Source organism: Bison bison, unplaced genomic scaffold, assembly GCF_000754665.1.
Source record: "Bison bison bison isolate TAMUID 2011002044 unplaced genomic scaffold, Bison_UMD1.0 scf7180017864066, whole genome shotgun sequence".
NCBI lineage: Eukaryota > Metazoa > Chordata > Mammalia > Artiodactyla > Bovidae > Bison > Bison bison.
In genome coordinates this window covers 7038581-7062121 of record NW_011494638.1, presented here as the reverse complement: position 1 = coordinate 7062121, position 23541 = coordinate 7038581, and the positions used below count along the sequence as shown (strand labels likewise).

General features: G+C 34.1%; 1 protein-coding gene across 2 annotated transcripts in view; it reads left to right on the top strand.

Moving 5' to 3' along the window:
• Positions 1-23541, top strand: part of SLTM (SAFB-like, transcription modulator) — a 43989-nt gene that overhangs the window by 11230 nt on the left and 9218 nt on the right. For both annotated transcript variants that reach the window (XM_010836818.1, XM_010836819.1), the window contains exons 4-15: positions 1046-1110; positions 3985-4182; positions 5099-5146; positions 13049-13076; positions 14389-14857; positions 15476-15525; positions 17625-17743; positions 19570-19719; positions 20124-20227; positions 20325-20491; positions 20952-21037; positions 21250-21413. In XM_010836818.1, the coding sequence (XP_010835120.1) occupies positions 1046-1110; positions 3985-4182; positions 5099-5146; positions 13049-13076; positions 14389-14857; positions 15476-15525; positions 17625-17743; positions 19570-19719; positions 20124-20227; positions 20325-20491; positions 20952-21037; positions 21250-21413 (1648 nt within the window). The remainder of the gene's footprint in view (positions 1-1045; positions 1111-3984; positions 4183-5098; positions 5147-13048; positions 13077-14388; positions 14858-15475; positions 15526-17624; positions 17744-19569; positions 19720-20123; positions 20228-20324; positions 20492-20951; positions 21038-21249; positions 21414-23541) is intronic.

Genomic DNA, 23541 nt, shown 5'->3' with positions numbered 1-23541 from the left:
ACATCTCAAAATAAATAAATTTTTAAAACCTTAGTAGTAAAATTTTAACAGCTGTGATTTTTTAAAAATAGCATTTCTGATACATTATGGGTTATCTAAGTAGATTTTTATGGACTTGCTTGAAAACACAAACTTTTAGCCTTGGATCTGTGGAAAATTTGTGTGTGTGTGTGTGTATGTGAGGGGGGCACGTTTAGCCTTGGATCTGTGGAAAACCTGTGTGTGTGAGGCACTTTTAGCCTTGGATCTGTGGAAAGTGTGTATGTGTGTGTGTGTGTGTGTGTGTGTAAAACATTAAAAAAATTCCAACCACCAATTTTCAAAGTTTTGAAATTGAGGGTTGGGTCAGGGAGGCCTGTAGTCTGTCTGGAAGCTGTTAACAGTTTTTGGTCTGAAGTAATTTCTACTTGCCTTAAATCAGTCATCATGTTAAAGCACTACTTAATATTTAGGCCTTTGGAGAAACACAAAATAAACATAAAAGCAGTCACTGTACTGCAGGTATTTCTTTAAATGATGAGCAAGAGGTACCCGACAGAACAAGGCAGTATGCCGTCAGCTGGTCATGGGTTGTGAGGTGTCAAGTGTGAGAATTGTATTTTAGATAAAGCTTGTTGACAAGAACAACTTAGGAAGGCTTTATGGGGGATATGAGTCTTGAATTTAGCTATCAGATGTCTGGTTATGTATAGTTAGTAGAGTACTGTTGAAAGGTGATGCTGCTTCTGGGAGAATTGAAGGTAGAGAATTTGGTGTAAAGAAAAATGGATCTCATATGTCAAGTCAGTGAAGATGATGGGTTCATAAGTAGGATTAATTATTTGCACAGTTTATTTTAGTGAAACGCAACAGCATAACATTGTTCATAAAGCTTTTTTTTTTGGTTTGGGACAGCTATGGCCAGGTGGTTTATAAGCAGTTGGCATTTGCTTTGTCAGATGATTTTGGGAGTGGAGAGTGATACCTCGGGGTAAACTTGCCTGAATGTTTTTTGCTCTTAAAGTAATAAAATATTGGTTGTTAGCCCATTTTCCTTCTTTCGCAGGTAAAAAACAGGAAGCAGATGAGTTGAGTGGAGATGCTTCTGTGGAAGATGATGCTTTTGTCAAGGTAAAGTGTTAATTACACAGGTTAAGATGTCTGTTTTGAGCCTAGTATTTTGCATGATGAATTCATGCATTTTGCTTTAACGATAGACACTGAAATATGTTGGTAAATAGGTATAGAGACAAATAATATTGTCAGTCTTACTAAGTTGAGAAATATAATAAATAACTTCAGTTAAATGAGCAAAGCAAAGAATGTTTGTTCGGGGAGACATAGGGGCCAGAGGAACAGGTACAGGACAATTTATACCTTAGTTCCTGGACAGGGTACTGCCCATCACATTTAGCTTTTGTATAAATAATATACAGAAATCAGATTAATGTAGTCTTTAAAATGGAGAAGGTTGCTGATGTATTGCTACTTAGTGAAGATCAGATTAAGAAATGTGTTTTGCCCGTTAAAGATAAATAAACCAGGTCTTTATTGGTTTAAAAAGAATATATTTTATTTTAAGAATGTCCAACTAGGAGAACAGAGTATGTAATTTTAATTGAGGTTGTGGCAGTTCTATATACTGTTGCTTATAATCATAGTTTTTATTGTTGTTGTTTTCATTTTAATGAAATGTGATCTCCTATTGACTGATCATTAGGTCTTAAGTAGTGTGGCATTTGCAGGAATTATTTAATGAGCATAGTTCTTTTAAATTACATACATTTACACCCCATGTATTCTGTTTTCTATGTACAGTTAGGTCATATTGCCATAACATGTCAGATGTCTGTGTGGTCCACCATGAAGTCAGCTCATGTCCCTTCACTCACCCATTTCCTACCATCTAACTCTCTACCCTCCCCACACACAGGCTACATAGGCACCATGTACCTCACTGTTTGTATCTTGCACTTTGACGGCAGGCACAGAGAGAAAGAGATGTTTGGTTGAGAAGTTAGCCCTGAAGTCAGGTAATTCAGGAAATATGTGCTCAGGGATCATTAAAATGGGTGATTGCATGCCTATAACCGGCTTTTTTTGAGCCTTTAAGGAATGTTCAGTCTTTGTTTTCTGTTATCCTTGTGGTATATCTTCCATTAGGTTTATTCCTTTGCTCTCATTTTCTCAAGTTGTCTTCACTCGTGAGTGTATGATTAAGCCAAAACTATCCATAAGCTGGAAAAACATTGTGACTTAGTAAAAACCCTTTTAGTTTTCAAATTTCTAACTTCCTTTCCACTCTTCAGTGCACAAAAATGTTTCAGTCATTTAAAATGTACTGCTGCTGCTAAGTCACTTCAGTCGAGTTCAACTCTGTGTGACCCCATAGACGGCAGCCTACTAGGCTCCCCCGTCCCTGGGGTTCTCCAGGCAAGAACACTGGAGTGGGTTGCCATTTCCTTCTCCAATGCATGAAAGTGAAAAGTGAAAGTGAAGTCGCTCAGTCGTGTCCGACTCTTCGCGACCCCATGGACTACAGCCCACCAGGCTTCTCCATCCATGGGATTTTCCAGGCAAGCGTACTGGAGTGGGGTGCCATTGCCTTCTCCATGAAATGTTACAAGGAGATGTAATATTGCTGTCATATATGTACCACAAAGGATGCCTTTGTGTAATTATTAAATTAACCTGGTCATAATGTCTAAAAGAACAAAAGAACTTTTACAAAATTCTATTTAAATGTATCGTTACTTTTTTATATTTCTTCTTCCCTTTGGAGGTATCCTCATGTGTGATAAATATGATAGAAACAAAGTGGATATACTTTCTCAGAGTTGGAATTTTGGAATTTATACAGTGATGGTGGGTAAATATCACCTATTGCTTAGATATGTGAATACTGTAGAAATTACTTCTACTTGTAAGTGAGAATAGTCAAAATTGTCACTTCAAAGTAGATGAAATTCCCTCAGTGACTTCCCTTGTTTTGTTTTTTTATTCTGCACCAATTCTTCTGGCATCATATAACCAACCACTGACTCCATTTTCAGTTCCCAGTTTTCCCCCACTCATAGGCAGATAAGTTGGTTAAACCTGCTGTCCCAGAGATGACCTGCTCCCCAAGGACTGCACCTTCCACACAGTCATGTTTCTTCTCTGTGCCTACCTTCCCAGAAATTTCTAGTCCCTCATTGCAGTTCATCTATGAATAATTAATAGTTATACACTACACTTGTCCCCCTTTAACCCAGAAACCTTTAAATCTGTTGTTTAACTCCTTTAAATCTCACCATAAGAGTAGGAAAGGAGGAAGAATGTCCATTGCTTTCAACCCTTTGTCTGCAGTTAATGAGAGAGGGAACTAGGCTGATAGCTGCTTTTCTTTATTTCTACTGAGATACCCTTATATCCATAAACTTTGAGAGGCAAACAGATATTCTTTCCCTCACAGAGAGAATCCCAATCTATGTTCCCTGTTTAATTGGCTTTGTGGCATGCTGGTAGATTTCAAAACTGATTAGTTGTTTGCATATTTGTAAGAACAGACATTGGTGTAACAGTTGGGATTCCTTATTATAAATTAGAAATAAAGTTTATATTATCATATATAAGATGTCTACAGTCTTTGAAGGTAAGCCAAACTGGCGTGTAGAAAGAAGAAGTCATTTCTTTGAAGCCATGTCTTATAGGAAAGCTCATAGGATGTGACTTGGTAAATATTATAACTGGAACTTGAGAGCAATCCAATTAGCCGTATATGTATTTCAGTGTAAGTGATTTGGGAACTCAGATGCATAGTTTAATGACCTTGGTATTAGACCCCCCTCTGTTTTTAAAGGCACAGTTAGTATGTAATATAAAATTATTGAACTTTGACTCTGAGAGTAATGTCAAAATATGATAGAAGTGAAAGCATTTAGAGATGTAAATTACCAAAAAGGTTTGGTGAATAGCCCACAGTACTTTGCCTCGAATTGTATCAAATTTTCTTACCATTAAAAGGACTGTGAATTGGAGAATCAAGAGGCACATGAACAAGATGGAAATGACGAACTGAAGGACTCTGAAGAATTTGGTGAAAATGAAGAAGAAAATGTGCATTCCAAGGAGTTACTTTCTGAAGAAGAGAACAAGACAGCTCATGAATTAATAGAGGCAGAAGCAGTAGAAGATATAGAAAAAGAGGACATCGAAAGTCAGGTCTTTAGCCAGTTTTTTTAAAACGTGATACAGTTTAAGTACTAAATAATAAAAAAAGTATTTTTCTAGTTCAATGTGGAAGTCACAGAACTTTGAAAAAATATATTTTTAAAGTTACTTATAAATCACTCAGAATCCTGCAATCTAAGATGACCTTTCAATTTTTGGTTATTATTTTCCACATATGTATATGTTTTTACCTAGTAGTTATCATGCTATAAATTGCTATTTAGTCTATATATTTTCACATAATATATAATTACTTCAAAATTCATACATTACATCATAATTTACTAGACTGTTTTCTGGGTGTCTTTTAAAAGCTACTCTTTTAATTTGGGATATTTAAGTTTTAAGTTGTTTACTATCCCACTATGAAAGAGTGTACCAATTTAACACTAACCTTGCCAACATTACCAGATAGTAAGTTTTTTTTTCCTACTTTAGTAGATGTAAAACATTAATTTGCACTTATTTGGTTATTATCAAGGGTGGGGAAATTACTTATGAAAGTTTAACTTAAAAGCTTTAAAGGTATAATTTTTAAATCTCTCTTTGAATGAAAGAGACCATTTGTCCTGCTTTGAAGCATGTTAGTACATCTTAAGAAAATCAGTGGAATAGGGGGTCAGTATTCATGCTTAGAACACTATGTTCTACCTCGCTTAGTAAATGAAGGGCTCATGAAAGACTTGTTTCTAATTCTTTTTGGTTTCTAATTCTTCTATCAATGTGACTAAGCTTTTATGTTGGCATAAAAATATAGTCTGAATTATTAAGCATTGGCTTAATACCCGTGGTATCCATAGACACTGCACAGAACATGAGGCAAGTGATAATCGGGTGTAGCATAAAAGCATTCTCATGTTACCCAGATATTTTGTAAAGCAAAGCTATTGTATACCCTTTTACTTAGGAAATTGAAGCTCAAGAAGGTGAAGATGATACCTTTCTAACAGCCCAAGTAAGTTTACATTTAGTCCTATAAATTTGATATTGTTGGGTGGAAGGGCTTGGAAAAGGAATCTCATTTTGACTTCATAATTATTTAATTCATAAAATTGCCTTAAATATAATACTGAGTTACATGGTATATACAAAATACTTTAAATTGGTGGCTGAAATTTCTCTTGCTGTGGAGATAATTGGAAGTTATTAAAATAAGGTTCCTACCATTTTCAAAATAAAAACAGTCTATCCTTTTTCTAAAACAGAAGTCTAGTTATCAGTTTTTTGGGAAACCTTCACACTTCTTGTTTTTTGGGTTTTTTTTTTTTTGGTCACTTTGGTATGAAATAAATCATTTAAAAGTACTAATATCCTATTAAAGCTTTAAAATTTTGTTAATTGAACACCCCTATGATAAATATAGTATAAAAATGATAAAAATCTTTTAAGTAATTTACTTGGGATATGTGTATACATGTGGGTATGTGTGTGTATGTGTAGAAAATGACTTCTATTGTACATTAGGTTTTGTTTTTGATCTATGTGATGTGCATAGTGTACATTTTAAAGCATGGTGTACAGATGCTATAAACAGACATTTATAGCTCAATTTCTGTATTAAAAATTAACCTTTATCTTTTTCCCATTTGTGTACTCAAGAATACCTTGTTCATGTACCCTCTTTAAATAGTATACTTTCAAATAGAGATAGGGGTTCCCATTCCCTCTGTTTACTAGATTTAGGAAAAATAGTGATCAGGTGTGCTATTTCCTCACTGTAATATTTGCTGCAAGGGTATATAATGTGGTGTATATTCATAGCCTGCTTAGCTGATTACCTCTGGTCACTCCTTCTTTATCCCAGCTCTCTTACATTTGGAATGCTGGTGAGGCTGTATATTGGTTCTCTGTGTTCATTGTAATGGGAGAAATTGCATTTCTGGCGGAAATGTTTTTGGTAGTTGGGAATATTCAGGAAGGAAATGTTAGGACTGTGAAAGTCTGTAGACTTCCCCCCATACTATCCTCAGGTATGTTCATTTTTGAATGATAAAATATAGATGAGGAAGATTAACTCCAAAATTGGAGGAGTACCTTTTCTAAATATGAACTGAATTTGCAAAAAGGTAGAGTTGAACTCTCATATTCATTGGTAAAAAGTTTTTAAATTTTCATCAAGGGCCTCTCCTTCCATTGCACAAGTTGGAGTGTGTGAAGGGTTACATCTGAGTGTCCACATTCTCATAATAGATTATGCATGTATTATAAAAATCTAACAGAAGTATCTTAAGGAATGAGTGCCTTTTTTTAATTTTTGCAAATTTTTATGGGCTAGATTTGGCCTTGCTCTCCTATTCCATCATGAGAGTGAAAGAACCCTTATTTACTTCTTATCAAAAGGCAGGTTTTGCTTATTGTGTCAGGGAGGTTACATCTTCAGAGAAGGTTACATCTTCAGAGAAGTAAAATGACCTTTTTCCCTCTTCCTTAATGATGTATGGTGGAATATGTAGAAATATATATGAATGTATCTCCATTCCATCATGATGCTGATGCTTCTGAGCATGACTCATGAGTGTGTTGTCTTATTGTGCATGTCAAGGAATACTGCACAGAGTATACCCGTCATACAGCTTCTGCTTCAGCAGTTCACGGGCAGGATTGTTTCATCTGTACCTCCATTCACTTTTCCTTTTCTGCACTATTTTGAAACAAATTCCAGACATATTTTGCCTTAAAAATTCAGTGTATATCTCTGAAAGAGAACTCTTCTATTTTTTACATTATTATTCGTAATATGTGATTTTTAAAAAATATCTTCAAATACTCAGTTGTCCTAAGTTGTTTTTTTTTTAGTTTTTTTTTTTTTTTTAAAGAAAGCTTTATTTGAATCTGTTTATTTGTTTGATGCAAATAAGATAGAGATATTGTGATTGATTGAAATGTCTTTTAGGCCTGTTTCAATCTATAGGTTTTCTGTTCATCTCCCCCCCCCACTTTATTTGTTAAAGAAATCAAATTGTTTATCATATACAGCAAGAGGTGGCAAAGTTTTTCATTAAAGGCTAGGTAGAAAATATGTTAGCTGTGTGGGCCTGGGATCTTCCTTGGTGGCTCATGTGGTAAAGCATCTGCCTACAATGCGGGAGACTTGGGTTCAATCCCTGGGTTGGGAAGATCTCCTGGAGAAGGAAATGGCAACCTACTCCAGTATTCTTACCTGGAAAATCCCATGGATGGAAGAACCTGGTTAGGCTACATACAGTCCATGGGGTCGCAAAGAGTCAGACACGACTGAGCGCCTTGTTACAGCTATTCAGCTCTGCCACTGAGTGTGCAAGCAGCTATAGGCATTAGGTAAATGAACGGACATGGTATTTCAATAAAAATAGCTGCAGAAAGAGCATCTCGCATAGTTTGACACCCCCTGTCATTCATAGAGCTTCCAACGTCTGTATTTTGCTGATTATGTTCCTGTAAATTTAGTCAACATGTTCCTCTAAACTGTTTAGTGTATTTCCTTTAAATTGTTGTTTATAGGATCCTGAGGCTTGCTATCTGATTCCGACACCCCATCCCCATCCCCCCAAGAGATACAACTAATTCATAGGTAGTGTTGTATTCTTCTGTTTGGATACACATAATGTCTGACTGTATCTTTTTGCTGATGTTACCAGTCATTGATGATCTGTACTGCACTGATTTAATTAATCAAAGTGGTGATATTCTTTTATTTTCTTTATTTGTTAGCTGGAATGTTCCTTGGGAAAAAGCTTCTCATCTGTTATTTGGTTACCTTGTGGTATCATTTACAAAGAAAAGCCAGGATATATGTTTGATTATTTTTCCTTTATTTACAAATTTTCACTATCAGTCTGATAGTGACTGATTTTTTTTTTTTCTTTTTGCCCCTCTGTTTCATTTTGAACTCATGGATTTAAATATTTTTAGTGTATTTCAATCCATTGTAGTTATTATCCTTATTAATGCTCAGATTGTCCTATCTGAGAATCTCTTCAGGTTGTCTCTTTAATCCTTTCAACGTGATCCAAGTAGTCTTTACTTCCTTGCTGTCTGGTTCAGATTTCTATTTCCTGCTCCAGACCTGTAATTAGCCACTTCTTCCTTTTAGTGGTAAATGGTATTTTGAGACAATAATCTTGATGGTAGGAGTGGGGTGTTCATTGCCTCTGGGTTGTTCGTGTTTTCTAGGCCTTTTCAATGTACGGTGTGCTAGAGAATGTGTTTTTTATTTGTTTTTGTTGGTTTTTTGCTTTTAAGATAAAATAGATTTTGAATTCATAAGGGATACTTCTAAGTTAATTATTTCCTTTATCTCACAGTATATGTACAATAGTCCTAGGATGATAATACCAACACTATCACCAGTGTGATTTCTGAAAATAACGTTTTTTCCCACTCAAGTTATCTTTCTTATAAGGATATACCCTCTAGGAATGAACAAATCAGTGTGTTTTAGATTAGTTTTCTATATGACCATCAACTAATACATATTCAGGTTCAATATAGTTTTTTTTTTTTTAATTTTAATCTGTAACTTCTTGTGAATCTATAATTATTTCAAAATAGATATTTTAGTTTTATAATTTTTAAAAATATTTACATGATTCCAAAGTCAAATCTAAGAAAGTATACATTCAAAAAAGTCCCCTTTACCCATCCCCTTATTGGTGAATTTTTTTAAATTCAGGATTAATTGTTTTATTCCTTGTCTTTAAAAATATAAATAGGCAAGTGCATTTATATAGGTATCTATTTATTTAAAGCCAGTCTTCAGGCTTTGACTTGAAGCTTAGAGCTTTAGCTTTTAACCAGGTAGAATTTGGTTCACATTCTACTTCTGTTAGTTACTTAAAATATTGTGACTTCAAAGTGTTTTCTCTTAGTCCATTTCCATGTCTGTAAAATGAACATTGTAAGTCTTACCTGCTAGGTTGATGTGAAGAGCAATCTTATATCCTTCACATAGTACATGTGTAATTAGTGATTACTTGTAGTATTATTTTACTAGCTTAGAGATATCAGTTATTTAGAATTGTTTGGAAATTTTTCTCCAGAATGTTTATATTTGGTAATGCTTTAATTCTTAAAAATTTCCTCTAGTTTCAGTCTTGTCAATCTTCTATGAGTACATCATGTATTATTTTTTCTATTTGCCTTTGCCCCAATGCTTCATCAGCTTGAAGTACCTTCCCTTTTCTGCCATATGAAGTCGTATAACTCTCAAAGCCAGATTTATCTGTCTCTTCCATAAAGCTTTCTCTTACATAGTGTTTTACTGTTTACAGAGAACTTTTTACACCCACTGTCTTATATAATCCTGTATATCCTATTTAGGTCATATGTTATCTCTAATTTATAGGTGAAGTTCACCTAGGTAGATGACAGTGTTGTTGTTTAGTCGCTCAGTGTCCGACTGTTTGTAACCTCTTGGTCTGTAGCTCGCCAGGCTCCTCTGTCCATGGGATTTCCCAGACGAGAATACTGGAGTGGGTTGCCGTTTCCTTCTCCAGGGGATCTTCTTGACCCAGGAAGATCACAATATCACAGAGTAAAACTGTTTTAGTGGTAAAGATAGAATAAATACCTACGTATCTTGGTGCCTAGTCTGTATTCTTTTCACAAGTAACTCCGCACTAGTAAATGTTTTCTGAATTCCATTGTACTTAACACAGTGCTGCAGTTAAACCCTCTGCCTACATAAAATGAGCAGTTAGTTAAGTCCCTCCACTTAAAAACAGCAGTGTCTTACAGTACATTGATTCAGTAAACTCATTCAACAAATATTTATTAAGTACTTATTATGTGCTAGTACTTCTTATTTCTCATGGTCTTTAGCATATGTCCAGGTAGGTGATAGGCAATTGGTGGTTTAGGGTTATTTTGACCTATTAGTGAGACTGAATACAGTGTTTATGTACAAGTCAAGGGAAAGGAGGCCTTCCAGAAGACGTCTTCTTACTTAGCACTTGTGTATACATGTATCACAAGATTAACCTTTGGGAAAGGTACTAGAATGGGTAGAAAGTTAACACTTTGTTAACTGAAAAGTAAGTCCTAGATTTGTCTTTATCATAAGTTTTTGCTGCTCCTAGAATGAAATAAAAATAGAGAAGCTTTCTGTATGATTTTTGCATTCAAATGCTCTACCTCTGAGCTATACGCCCCTGTATGATTTTTGGCACTTAAGGGTTGTAGATCCGATTACAAAGATAAACAACATGAACATTATAAAGCGTTTGCTTCATTTTCATATGTGAAATATTATGTTTTTTCAAGATAAACTAAAAAAGTAGTTAATTAAAAGCATGCTTTTTCATGGTGGTTACTTATTTACCATATTCCTCATTCTGAGAAAACATGTTTTCAGTGGAGGAAAATTATTTTGAAATAAGACACATACCATGTCTGTGCATATTCAGGGAAATTTTCACAGTATCTTTTTTGCATTTCTTGGTTTGTTTTTTTATTGCAAGAAATGATTTAACCTTAGTAGTTCTATGTTTATTGCACATAGAAATATAATGCAAATATGGATGTGCATATTTCTACTAACTCTTTTAGTAGAGTTAAAGTAGCTCATCTTTTCTACTAACCCTAGTTGTTTCTGCGCTCTACCCCCATTGTAATCAGTTTGTTTTCTAGAAATTGGCTCAGATTCTTTTCCTTGGGGCATTTAAATGTATATAATAAGGCTAGCATTACCATTCGTTTAGAAACTAAACTTAGGAAACCCTTCAGAAGACCTGTTGAGTGATTAGGACAGATATCTAAAAACCAACAAAAGTAAGGCAAACCTTACTGATGGTTTTAGCAGCTAGAAATAACTTTCTACTTGGCAGAAAGTACAACAGAAATATTTTGTTTTTTACATCACAGTATTTAAAAACATTTTGTTTTTTAAAATAGCAAATACTTTGACTATTTCTTTTTTTCCTTGAATCTTATCAATACTGAGTCTCTAAAAAATAACTTAGAAGTGGTGTGCTGTTGAATTACAAGTAGATAAAGAAGAAGCAAGTTGCATTCTTTAAGTTCTTTTGTTCTTCTTTTAAGTAAAAGTGAAGATATTCCAGTTTATTTATCCCTTTAAGATAAATTATTAAACTAAAAGAGAATTTGGGAGAAGATTTTTTCAGTAATTCCAGCATAACTCATCCTTTCTTTCCTGCCACTGCTTGCCAGTCCACCCTGTCAAATCATTTTTCTTTACTTTGCAAATGTTGCACAATAGAAATATAATGATTAAAACTAAATTCCAGTATAACAATTAGGAGATTATTAGAGCACAGTATAATGGACGTATATAATGGGAGTCACAGTGCTACCAGTTAGTCATCTGCTTTTGTACTAAGCCTGTGGCTTAGTTGTTTCAGGGTTTTCAGTTTCCTTCTTATTACTTTAGTTTGTGAAACAATTGGTCTTTCCCTAAATGGGGCACGTATATGTCAACTTGAAGTTGAAAAATTATTTTAAATGATTTCTTAGAAATATATTTGTTATCCAAATGTAACTGAGCATATGATAAAATAGTTGTTATTTTTAAGAAATGTGGACTTACATGAACCTAAAATTGTGTTAGGAGATATATGTATTTAAAATTTAAAATTTTGTTTACAGTTAAATTTTGCCTTAAGTCTAATTTCACTGCTAGGCTGTCACTCTCAGGCACAGTTCTTAATTTATAGTCTCTGGACCAAAAGCATCAGCATCACTAAAACTTGTAGAGATGCAAATTTCCAGGCTCTACTCCAGTCTTGAATCAGAAACTGTGGGGTTGGTGCTCAGCAGTCTGTTTTAGCAGTCACTCAGGAGATTCAGATACAAAATCAAAGTTTGAGAATCACTACTGTAAGGCTTTGCATTTGGTAGCTTCACACCACCTTGACTAAATATGATCTACTTATTTATACTCAGCTTTTATTTTAAAAGTTGTAAGTTAAAACATACCTTAATTTTATGCATATTTGTTATGATCTTTAATTTTGGGAAATGTTTCTATCTTGTTATAATTTCAGTTATTTTTGCAGTATTTTGCTTGGTGTAAATATTTTCCTCTTTGTGATATTCCTGTTTTCAAGCCATTACGTGCTTAATTTTAGATTATATGATGTCACATGTATAAAAATTAAAATAGCACATATTTAAAAATTAAAATCATTTAATAAAATTATTAACTTGTTTTGATTACCTGCAGCGCAAATACCGTTTTTAAATTGGCTGACCACCAGTGTGTATGAGACAGTGTATGAATTCATTTTTAACAGATAGAAAGGAATGAAGAATTTGAAACTACTCTTGTCATTCTTCTTACTTCTGAGATGCCTAAATTGGGAATGTTCTTTGTTTATTAATATGCATTTCATCCCTTGAAAAAGTATGTCTTCATGTTATATTTTCTGGTACATTTTGAATAGTATGTCCTAAAAGTGCGTTCGAAAGGAGTCATGTGAAATTATCAGGGCAGGCTTTTTATTGGTGGCTTTTTGTATCTGTCTCTCTCTCTTTTTTTTTTTTGGCCATGCCTCGTGGCTTGTGGAATCTTGGTTCCCAGACCCGAGATTGAACCCCAGTCTGGCAGGGAATTCCTAGCAGCTTTTTAATATGAGTAAGATTTGGGTAATTGAAACCAGTTTTGAGTAGTGAAACTAAATATTCCAGTTTATTGTTGATATAACTATTGATATATTTGCCTGTTTTCTTGTCTAAGTCATGTATACTAGACATATGCTACATTTCTTTGTGTTTTGGTTCTGATTGGAATATCTTGTGTTTGTTAGTAGTAGGTGTCTCTAATTAATATTACTCTACAATTTAACTTGATAGATCTTGTACTATTACTGAAATCCAGTTTTAAATGAATTCATTTTACATTTGATTATTCTTTGACTTTCAGGATGCTGAGGAAGAAGAAAATGAGAAAGGTATGTTTGATGCTAAGTAGAGTTTAAAAATTGGTGACATTTAGAAAAACAGTAAACTATGTGAAAATAAAGCATTCCTTATTCAAAATCTTATTTTTGAAATGAGTTTATTTTCAAATTTATCAATTTAGTGAATTAAGTTAGCACCTTGATTTTATTTTTTAATTGGTTTAATTTTCTTTTAACACTTTGAAGACATGTTCTAACTTAATGGTACATATCAGTTACTGTGGTGGACAATGCCATTTTTTGTTTAACCTAATTTAAGTTTTATTTTTAAAACCAACTTCTAGCATACGGTAAGTTGATTATATCCTTAAGACTGGCACTGCAGTAACTCATACGTGCTTACCGGTAATCCTAGTATGGAATGGATAATTAATTTTATAACTAGTCCTAAAATTGTTGGGTGACCAGGAGACTGACTTTTTGTTTGCTGCTTGGAGAAGTTTTGTACAGTCTCCTGACAGTTTCAGTAGTTCTGGAGACCTATCTTATCCAATACAATTACAGGGACATCAGTAGCAATATACGTGGTTGGTCTGAGGTTATAGAAGAGTTCTTGGAAGGACGTCCAAGGATCCTCCTACTTTGGACTAGAAAGGACATGGAACAGGCAGAATAAAAAACCTAGAAGCAATGAATGAAGTAAAGCTACCGACTGAAAATCTCAGATGCTCGAGGCCTTTCACTTTTGGGTGAATGCAAGACATCTTTGAAAATGGTAATTGCAGGACTGACTGGACAGGATGAAGCCTGGAAATGACCACTTTCTTAAACATTATGGAGCAGGCCATCTTTGGAGCCTCTTGTAGCAGTTTTCGGACTACACAAGAATAAGAAGAGTGAAAAAGATGAGGCCCTGAATACTTTGAAGACTGATTGTATCCTCAGACTGTGACCTTTCAAGACGTCACCATGGGAGTTCTGAAGGTCACAAGGGTTAAATCCCAAGATAATTTGAACATTGAATAACAACTCTGCTCATTTGTCACTCTCTCATGGAGGAAAAACACCTTCCATATGCCATTAACTTATAACCAGAAATGAAGAGCTGGTATCCTCAGGATGGAACTCTCTCCTCACTTTTGTTGTTTGGTATTTGTATTTAGAGATCATTTTTTCCATGAAGAATAAGTGATCCTGGGTAAAGGATTGTTTATGTTAGTTAATACCCTTGTGTTTTTCTTCCTAACCTTCCATCAGTGCTAATAACTGGGTTTATATTTTCTAGGTCCTATTCTAGCTTATGAATATGAAAATTGTTTAAACTTCTTGTTTTGCCATATTTATTCCTGTTAAATCCTCTTAGATATAGCAGGTTCTGGTGATGGTACACAAGAAGTATCTAAACCTCTTCCTTCAGAAGGGAACCTAGCTGAGGCTGATCACACAGCTCATGAAGAGATGGAAGCTAATGCGACTGTGAAAGAAGCTGAGGATGACAACATCTCGGTTACAATCCAGGCTGAAGATGCCATCACTCTGGATTTTGATGGTGATGACCTCCTAGAAACAGGTAAAAATGTGAAAATTACAGATTCTGAAGCAAGTAAGCCAAAAGATGGGCAGGACGTCATTGCACAGAGCCCGGAGAAGGAAAGCAAGGATTATGAGATGAATGCGAACCATAAAGATGGTAAGAAGGAAGACTGCGTGAAGGGTGATCCTGTCGAGAAGGAAGCCAGAGAAGGTTCTAAGAAAGCAGAATCTGGAGACAAAGAAAAGGATACTTTGAAGAAAGGGCCCTCGTCTACTGGGGCCTCTGGTCAAGCAAAGAGGTTTGTTTTTCTATGTCAGTTCTTTACGATACTGAATTCCAGCATTCAATAAGATCACTCTACATTAAGGGGGTGGCTTCAAGACCATGTACAGTAATTAGTACTTATGATCCTGCCTATAATATTTTTGACCGTCATAAGTTACTTTAAAAAAAAAATTTCAAGATCTTCGTAATATGCAGTGTGTCCTACTGATTGCATTGTCGAATTGTCAGCATATATTTGGTTTTTTTTTGTTTTTTTTTTTTCAAATTGACAATTTTTTTGTGTTTCATTTTTAAAAATCCTTGTGATGATGGTTAATGAACAACTATCAGTCCTAAGAACACAAATGAAGTCAAGTCCCAGTCCTGAAATCTGGAGAAGATGGCCATTTATCCACTGAATAGAATTGTCAGAAAATCTAGATCTTCAGGAATCTTGGGGAAAATCAGTGCAAGAATCCTAAGGGAATCATTTGTTCAAATAACCTAATCTAGGCTTTTGGAATTGTTAATTTGTATGGATAGCACTGGTTTGAAATATAGTCAATATCAAGCTGTTCGATTTTTGTTCTTTTTGTTCTTTTTGTTTTTGCTTTTTTGTTTTCAATTTTCTTCTGGTGGTTTGCTTCTGTAGCTCTTCAAAGGAATCTAAAGACAGCAAGACATCATCCAAAGATGACAAAGGTAATGTATTTTTTCCTGCTTATTTCAGTGATAATTTGAATGTTTCCTTTAAAAAGTAGTAATTGTCTAGGGTTTCTTTTGACATTTAGTCCTTAAAAATTGACATAGTAAATTTTTTGGTGGCTTTTGTGTGAACAGTGGAGTTAGATTACAGCAAATTCTCAAGTGTGATTGAAGCATTACTTTCTTAATTATTTAATTTATAAACTGGTATAAATTTGAGTTAAATATATTTGCTATGTATTTTTTATATTGTGTTCTAAGTATCTATTGAATATTCACATAATAGACATTTCATTTCTTAAAATTTCAGAAGTATTTCACTTTTGATTATCACTTGTAACCCCCACACACTTCCACGATCTTTTTCTTGTTCTGGCTAGTAGGAAGTGTGATATAAATAGTATTTGTGGAGCTGAAAGCAAGTTAGCCTCGACATTTGGTTTTACTTTTTTGATTCTCTAAATCAGGGCACACAACTGTTAATATAGCCAGTTTATAGGATTTTAATTCTTCAGAATTTACTTCCTAATTGACTTACTTTGCATTGATGAAAGTTTTATGTAGAAAAGTAGTTTTATTTTTAAATTTTGTAAGTTTAAAGGTGCATTATTTGATTAGTCTTTGTTACTGGGAAGTCTCTGCTTATCTCCTGATCATGTGCTTTAAGTTTCATCTTATATATGCTGTATATGTGAAAAATATTTCTTGTGTTTTAAAAAAGCATTTTAAGGGAAGAATAACACCATTTGGGTACTACAGAATCGAAAAATGCCTCTTGAGTGCCTAAAAAAAGGAATGTTATGTGTCCCTTATCTTTTTTTAGTAGATTTTGTTGGCATATTTTAATAATTAGAAATTTTAGTGATTGACTTAGTAATTGACAATTAATTGCATTACCTACATCCCTTACAGTTTTGGTTAATGGATAAGATATAATAAATTTATTAAATATTATCCTTTAAATTTAGAAGCTTAGTGTAGTCTTAATTAAATGTTAACTTCCTGTCATTAAAATTTTTTTTCTCAAGTTAAGAGGAATATGTGGGCCAGGTGTTACTGGTAAAATATAAAAGATACATGAACTTCTAGTTAACGTTTCATAAGATAAAACATTTCCTTTGATAATTATATTTGTTAAGAACAGAAATGCAGCAGTCATTAATATTTAAAATATTTGAGTCAGGCGTGTTTTGTCTTCTCATAAGTACACTGATAGAAACTTGTGGCTTGTAATTTTTAAAGCATTAAACATTTTACTCTTTCTATATTTGATACCATGAAGTTATAAAAATTGTTACTTTTATTGCTTAGATACTGTTTCTCTTAAAGTGGGTAAGAACTGTTTTCCAAATGATGAAATGAAAATTCCTTTTTTATAATAGCACATTGGAAGTAAAGTACTGAAGGGTAACTTACCAGGAATGTATTTTAAGAAATGGTATTTTCTGTATGAAACAATAATTTGTGTATAGAAATAGTGCAGAAATAGTTCATATAACCATTTACCTTTTCTAAAGAATTTTGGGGTCTCTGATCTTTGTAATTGATTTGCTTTAGAAGATTTTTTTTTTAATCCAGAGTTTTCTAGTTGCATGTAATTTTCACTTTCTCTTACCCTTTCTGTAATACAAAATGAGGATGAACTGTTGGCTAGTCTTTGTTACTAAACATTTAAATTTTTGAAAACAGTTTATCCCTTTGTTTGACTTTTCCCTTTGTGCTCTCAATGTCTCTGGAGCTAAAGCCCACAACAGGTGTAGGTAATTAAGCAGTCTGCTTCCTGGTTGCCTGAATTTAGTGCGGTGGTTGAATATAAATGAATGAATTTAAACAACAAAAGTCCAAGACATATAACTGATTTTTTTACCCACTTTGTCTTAAAACTCATGCAGTAGAAAATATACAAATTCAGACATGTTTGTGTTATGTTACTGTGTTCAATTTTAGTTATAGTAGATGTGTAGGATTTTGATGTAGTGAAGTCATGCTGTCAAAATTAGAGGGTTTTATAATTTTGGAAGTTTATAGCCCTAATAATTTTGTTTAAAAAATTTCCAATTGAGAAATTTAAACTTCTGATATTAAATCTATTCTAGGAAGTACAATTAGTGCTAGTGGTAGCAGTGGAAGCTCAACTAAAAATATCTGGGTTAGTGGACTTTCCTCTAATACCAAAGCTGCTGATTTGAAGAACCTCTTTGGCAAATATGGAAAGGTACATTCTTTTTATCTTTTTATCCATATTTCTATGTCCATTTTAAACAGGTGGTATTCAAAACAATACATATAAAATCTAATTTCTTGTCTCTCTCCGGACTGTTATAGGCATAGTTATTTAGTTCTGTGGTAATCATGAGTTTTACTATATCTTATAATCTCACTCTGAGCCCTGGGAATCTTTGTAGGAAAAGCTCATTTTTTGAGCCCATTTAAGCCAAGGAAGGACTGAGCTTGTTTCATCACATTCATCATGATTTATCTTGGACCTAAAATTGCTGAGGCTGATCTGGTCATCTGGAAAATAGAAGCACTGGGATATAGAATATGGGGTGGAACCCCAAAACTGATGTGGTCCCTTTTATTATACAAATTCCAGTACAGTGGTACAGAAGAATGTAAAACTGGTAAATGGACTTAATCAGAAGTTTTGATATGTGCTATGAAGGAAGAGTGCAGGGTTTAGAGAGCAAAAAAGGAGGCTTTACTGTGGTTGGTTGATCAGGAGAAGTTTTTCTGGCATATAAGGGGAGACCTAATGAAAAAGAAAACTAGTTGATAATTAAATGAATATTCAATGAATAGCTGTTGAATTAAATTGTAGTTGATCTGCATCCCTTAGGACGCTCATTATTTCCTTTTTTTTTTTTTCAAATGGTTATTTTATCATTATTTCCTTTTACATTATAGTTTTCAATATGCATCATATATGTAATCAACTCTGCTGTAAACTCTTTGATAGCAGGGATCTTAACTACTATACTTTGTATGCACATGATAGGCTTTCAAATATTTATTAAATTAATGATCACCAATATCAGTAAATAGCCATTAATGAATGTTACAAAAATCTATCCTATTGATTTTAGAGATTGTTTTTTTCCTTCTAATTAAGAGAATTGCCTGCAGAGTAAGGAGGTTCTTGTAGATGCCATATACAAAACACTGAGAATTGTGGTCCCATGATCAGTTTCTGGTATATTTTTGATTCTGTTTCCAGCTATTTAATTAGGGCTAAAACTATATAAGGAAACCATGTACTTAAAACATGAAATTGCTCTTGGGGCGAGTCACTCTTTCCCGGAGTTGAGATATAAGCTGATAGTTTCCAGCTACTCACACCAGCTTCCCTCTGTTCTTCTTCCTGACATTGTGTCTGTGTTCCTCTTTGTTCAGCACTAGATTGTTCTTTCCCACTTTTCTTCTCACTCAACCATCCCTGCCTTGTCTGTCTTAGCTATTCATTTAATAGAGCTGAAGTATATGTCACTTTTATATTAGTATACATTTTAAAAGTACATAAATGGAAAGTATGTCTTTTTAGAGTGTGTTTTGTGGAGTATATTTTTAAGGCTGCTTTTTCATGTGTGGGAGACTATTTTTGAGAGACTCATTATAGAAAAGTGTTAACACTTACCCAGACCCTTTTTGTTTTAATATCTTTAAGAGATTAGGGGTGGGCCTTTGATAGGGAAATTTTGGTCCAAATCTAATTGAAAATATTGTTTCTTTGCTTTTGTTAATTGTGCCATTACTTCCTTGATGTGACTCACTGTGTTTTGGCAATGTATTTAAAAAAAAAGAAAGTAAAAAAGTAGGTTAAATTGATTTTTAACATTTTAAATTGTTCCCCTGAGTATTATAGGCAAGGTAGTTGGTGAGTCCAAGAATATAAAACAATAATATATATTGTCCTCAATTTATCCTTTATCCTGAATTTATACTCCTGAACATATCCTTTAATTTGAATAGTCTGCATTCTGAAGTTTTATCTTAGAAATGTATTTGAAACTGTAAAACTAAAGTATAATCTCATTTTTATAGGTTCTGAGTGCAAAAGTAGTCACAAATGCTCGAAGTCCTGGGGCCAAGTGCTATGGCATTGTAACTATGTCTTCAAGCACAGAGGTGTCCAGATGTATTGCACATCTTCATCGCACTGAGCTGCATGGACAGCTAATTTCTGTTGAAAAAGTAAGCTTGCTTAACTGTTTAAACAATAGTAATTCTCAATTTAACAATATTACACTAGTAAGGAGTAGAATTGGGAATGATTTTTATTTTTATATATTCATTTTAATTATTTTACTTCTGTTTTCCAATTTTTTTTTACCATCCACATACTTTTTACAAACATAAAAATGTAACTTTAAAACTTACATATTTGGGACTTCGCTGGTGGTCCTTTGGTTGAGAATCCACCTTCCAGTGCATGGGATGTGAGTTCGACCCCTGGTTGGGAGCTAGGATTCCACATGCCTCAGGGCAGCTAAGCTGCAACTACGGAGCCTACGAATCTCAACCAGAGAGCCCATGCACTCCAGAAAAAAAATAAAATAAAATTTATATGTTTTTTTCTTCCTGTTTAAACTTTTCAGGTTAAAGGTGATCCTTCTAAGAAAGAATTAAAGAAAGAAATTGATGAAAAGAGTAGTTCAAGAAGTTCTGGAGACAAAAAAAACATGAGTGATAGAAGTAGCAAGTAAGGATTTATTTTGTCAATTAGCCTATAGACTTTTTGGTACATTGATGAAGTAGTTCTCATTTTGTTGTTTTCTTGTGTGGGGTGGTATGGTCAGGACACAAGCCTCGGTCAAAAAAGAAGAGAAAAGATTGTCTGAGAAAACTGAAAAAAAGGAAGGCAAGGATACTAAGAAAACAGAAGGTAAAGATGAGAAGAATGATAATGGATCAAGTGGCCAGACTTCAGAATCGATTAAAAAAAGTGAAGAAAAGAAACGAATAAGTATGCTATGTGCCTTTCTTCTCAGTCCCTTTCTAATGCATCCTACAGCTTAATTTTTACAGTGAAAGGGGAAACTTAAGAATACAATCTAGATAAAGATTTAAACTTCGTTGTTAGATGTCACTGTGGTAGAAAATGATCTAATAGGAATGGGAAACAGCTGTCTTTTTCCACCTAAGCCCATTTACTGTTAAATCTGGGCTGACTGAAAATGGTCATTGAATAATAGAAGAATTATTGAATAATAGAAGAATAGAAGAATCGATCTTTTGGTATCTTTGAAAGTACATTAGTGGATCAAGTTTTAATAACTCTTTACATTTCTCATAGAATAAGTTTTTTATATCATGTATTGTTTTGTAAATATTTGGTTGTCTTAAGAATTCAGCATACTTACATTATATTTTCTTTTTGATGAGAATAGTTTCAGACATTAGCTTATCTGATTTTCTTCTCTTAGGTTCAAAGAGTCCAGGACATATGGTAATACTAGACCAAACTAAAGGCGATCATTGTAGGCCATCAAGAAGAGGAAGATACGAGAAAGTAAGTCCCTGATAGGGATGTTGTATACTATTTTGCCTGTTTCCAAAAGAAGATAATTCAGTTATCTGTAACCATTTTGCATGTGTCCATGATAGAAAACCTAAGAAAAGGGGAATGTCATTATTCATTTAAGCTTTTTAAATTACCAGCTCAACTTGAAAAAAAAAATTAGTTTAACTTGTAGTCCTGTTAACAATTTTTTTTTCCTGTAGATTCATGGAAGAAGCATGGAAAAGGAGAGGGCTAGCTTAGATAAAAAAAGGGACAAAGACTACAGGAGGAAAGACATCTTGCCTTTTGAAAAGATGAAGGAACAAAGGTTGAGAGAACATTTAGTTCGTTTTGAAAGATTGCGGCGAGCAATGGAACTTCGAAGGTAGGAAAAGAGTCTGTTTTATACCTGTTTTTAACTATAGGTATGTTTTTAACTATAGGTGTATCTTTAACATTAGTTATAAACCAGATTTCTGGAAATTGTATTTCTATAGAAAGATATTTGTCACTTTTAAGAAGTAAAACCTAATGATTTTAGTTTGCATAGTATTTTACAATTTACAAAATACCTTTGCATCTATTATCTCTATCTCAACAGTTCTATAAGGTTAGTTATGTCCATTATATAAATGAATAAAATGGAGGCCCAGAGAGGCTAAATGACTCTTCCAATGCCACATGGCTAATGAGTGGCAGAGTCGGGACTCAGACCCAAGTCTTCTGACTCCAAGTCCAATGCTCTTTCCTCTACTTCAAAGCTGCCGCCATAAAAAAACATGACTTTGAAGGCAAATTTGGATTTTGATGTAAGATAGTCTTAATGTAAGCTGTAGTGGCCAAATAATACATTGACATTGTAGGAAAAATTTATTGTACTTTGAATTAGAGCCCAAGTAAAGGAAGATTTAACCTGTGAACCTTATTGCGTTCAAACTCTGTCCTAAAGCAGGCATCCTCTTTAAAACAAAATGAGAACAAAACATTTCTACTTTTCGTGGCCGTATCTCAAGTTCATCACGAGTGCCAGTTTGCTGTCGATTTTTGGATGCCACTTAAAATTTTCTTGTGAAAGTGTTTCATAATATAAATTTACAAATACTAACCTGTATTGTTGAATGGTCACTTATGGAATTTCATCTATTCATTCGGAAGTGTGCTAGGAACTACCAGATATACTTTTAGCAACTTAAATAATACTATGATTGCCACACAGTTTACTAAAAGGAAATAATTCTTGCATGCTGCTGCTGCTGCTGCTAAGTTACATTAGTCATGTCCGACTCTGTGCGACCCCATAGACGGCAGCCCACCAGGCTCCCTTCCCTGGGATTCTCCAGGCAAGAATACTGGAGTAGGTTGCCATTTCCTTCTCCAGTGCATGAAAGTGAAAAATGAAAGTGAAGTCACCCAGTCATGTCCGACTCTTTGTGACCCCATGGACTATAGCCTACCAGGCTGCTCCATCCATGGGATTTCCCAGGCAAGAGTACTGGAGTGGGTTGCCATTGTCTTCTCCAATTCTTGCATACTCAGAACCTTTTTTTTTTTTTTATGAAGTCTCAGTATGCTTGGCTTCCTGTTCAGATGACCACAGCTGAGAGAAGAGTGAAACTGGGAGTTATTAGGCAGCATTTCTCAAACCTATCAGACCAGCACCCGTTTCATAATAATAAAAAAAATTGTAGCACCTTCTTTACTAATCTGAAATGAAATTGATATGTAACATACTGTACAAATATACAAAAAAGAACAATATAAAGCCTTAACTCTAATATGAAGAAAACATAAAAGTAATTTATAATGAAGCATATATTCCAGATATGAATGTTTAGGCATGACGCTCTACAAGATCTAATGAAGTAGTCAGATGTTTGCACCTCTCTTAAGACTCAGTGAGAATGTGACAGCTACAAACACAGATTGATACCGGTTTGTCATATTGGTGAGTCAAATACCAGGAGTAGTGTTGATGTTACGGAATGACTTCTGAAATGGTGAACAACTCTTGGTGAAGTTCTCAAGAAGGTGTAATTTTTCCTCTTTTTATGTGGAGCTGCATTCCTGGAAACTTTAGTGTACATAAAAGGCCAAAGGAAATGAAACTAGCATTTATTAAAAATGAGTTAAATGCTAGGGCCAGATTTTTTTTTTCCTAGAAGTGATTTTATTTTGATGACATGAATTACATTATGGCATTTGAAAGGTATTTGGAGTGTTGGATGGTTCTTTGTGATGCAGGATTATCTTGACTATGCCATGCATCAAAAGATATGTAGAATCCTTGGTCCCCTTAACTAATAGCTGGTAACAGCCCCCTTGGTCATTGTTAAAATTAGAAATGCCCCTCCACCACGGCCGTACTGAACCATTGAGAACCACTGGGTTACTAGAAGACATGCTGATTGACAGAATACCCTGGGTGCCCTAAAGTGAGGAAATGATTAAAAACAAACAGAAAAATAACCCACTATTAGAAGTCTTAATATAATAATTTAGTTGAGCACATATTT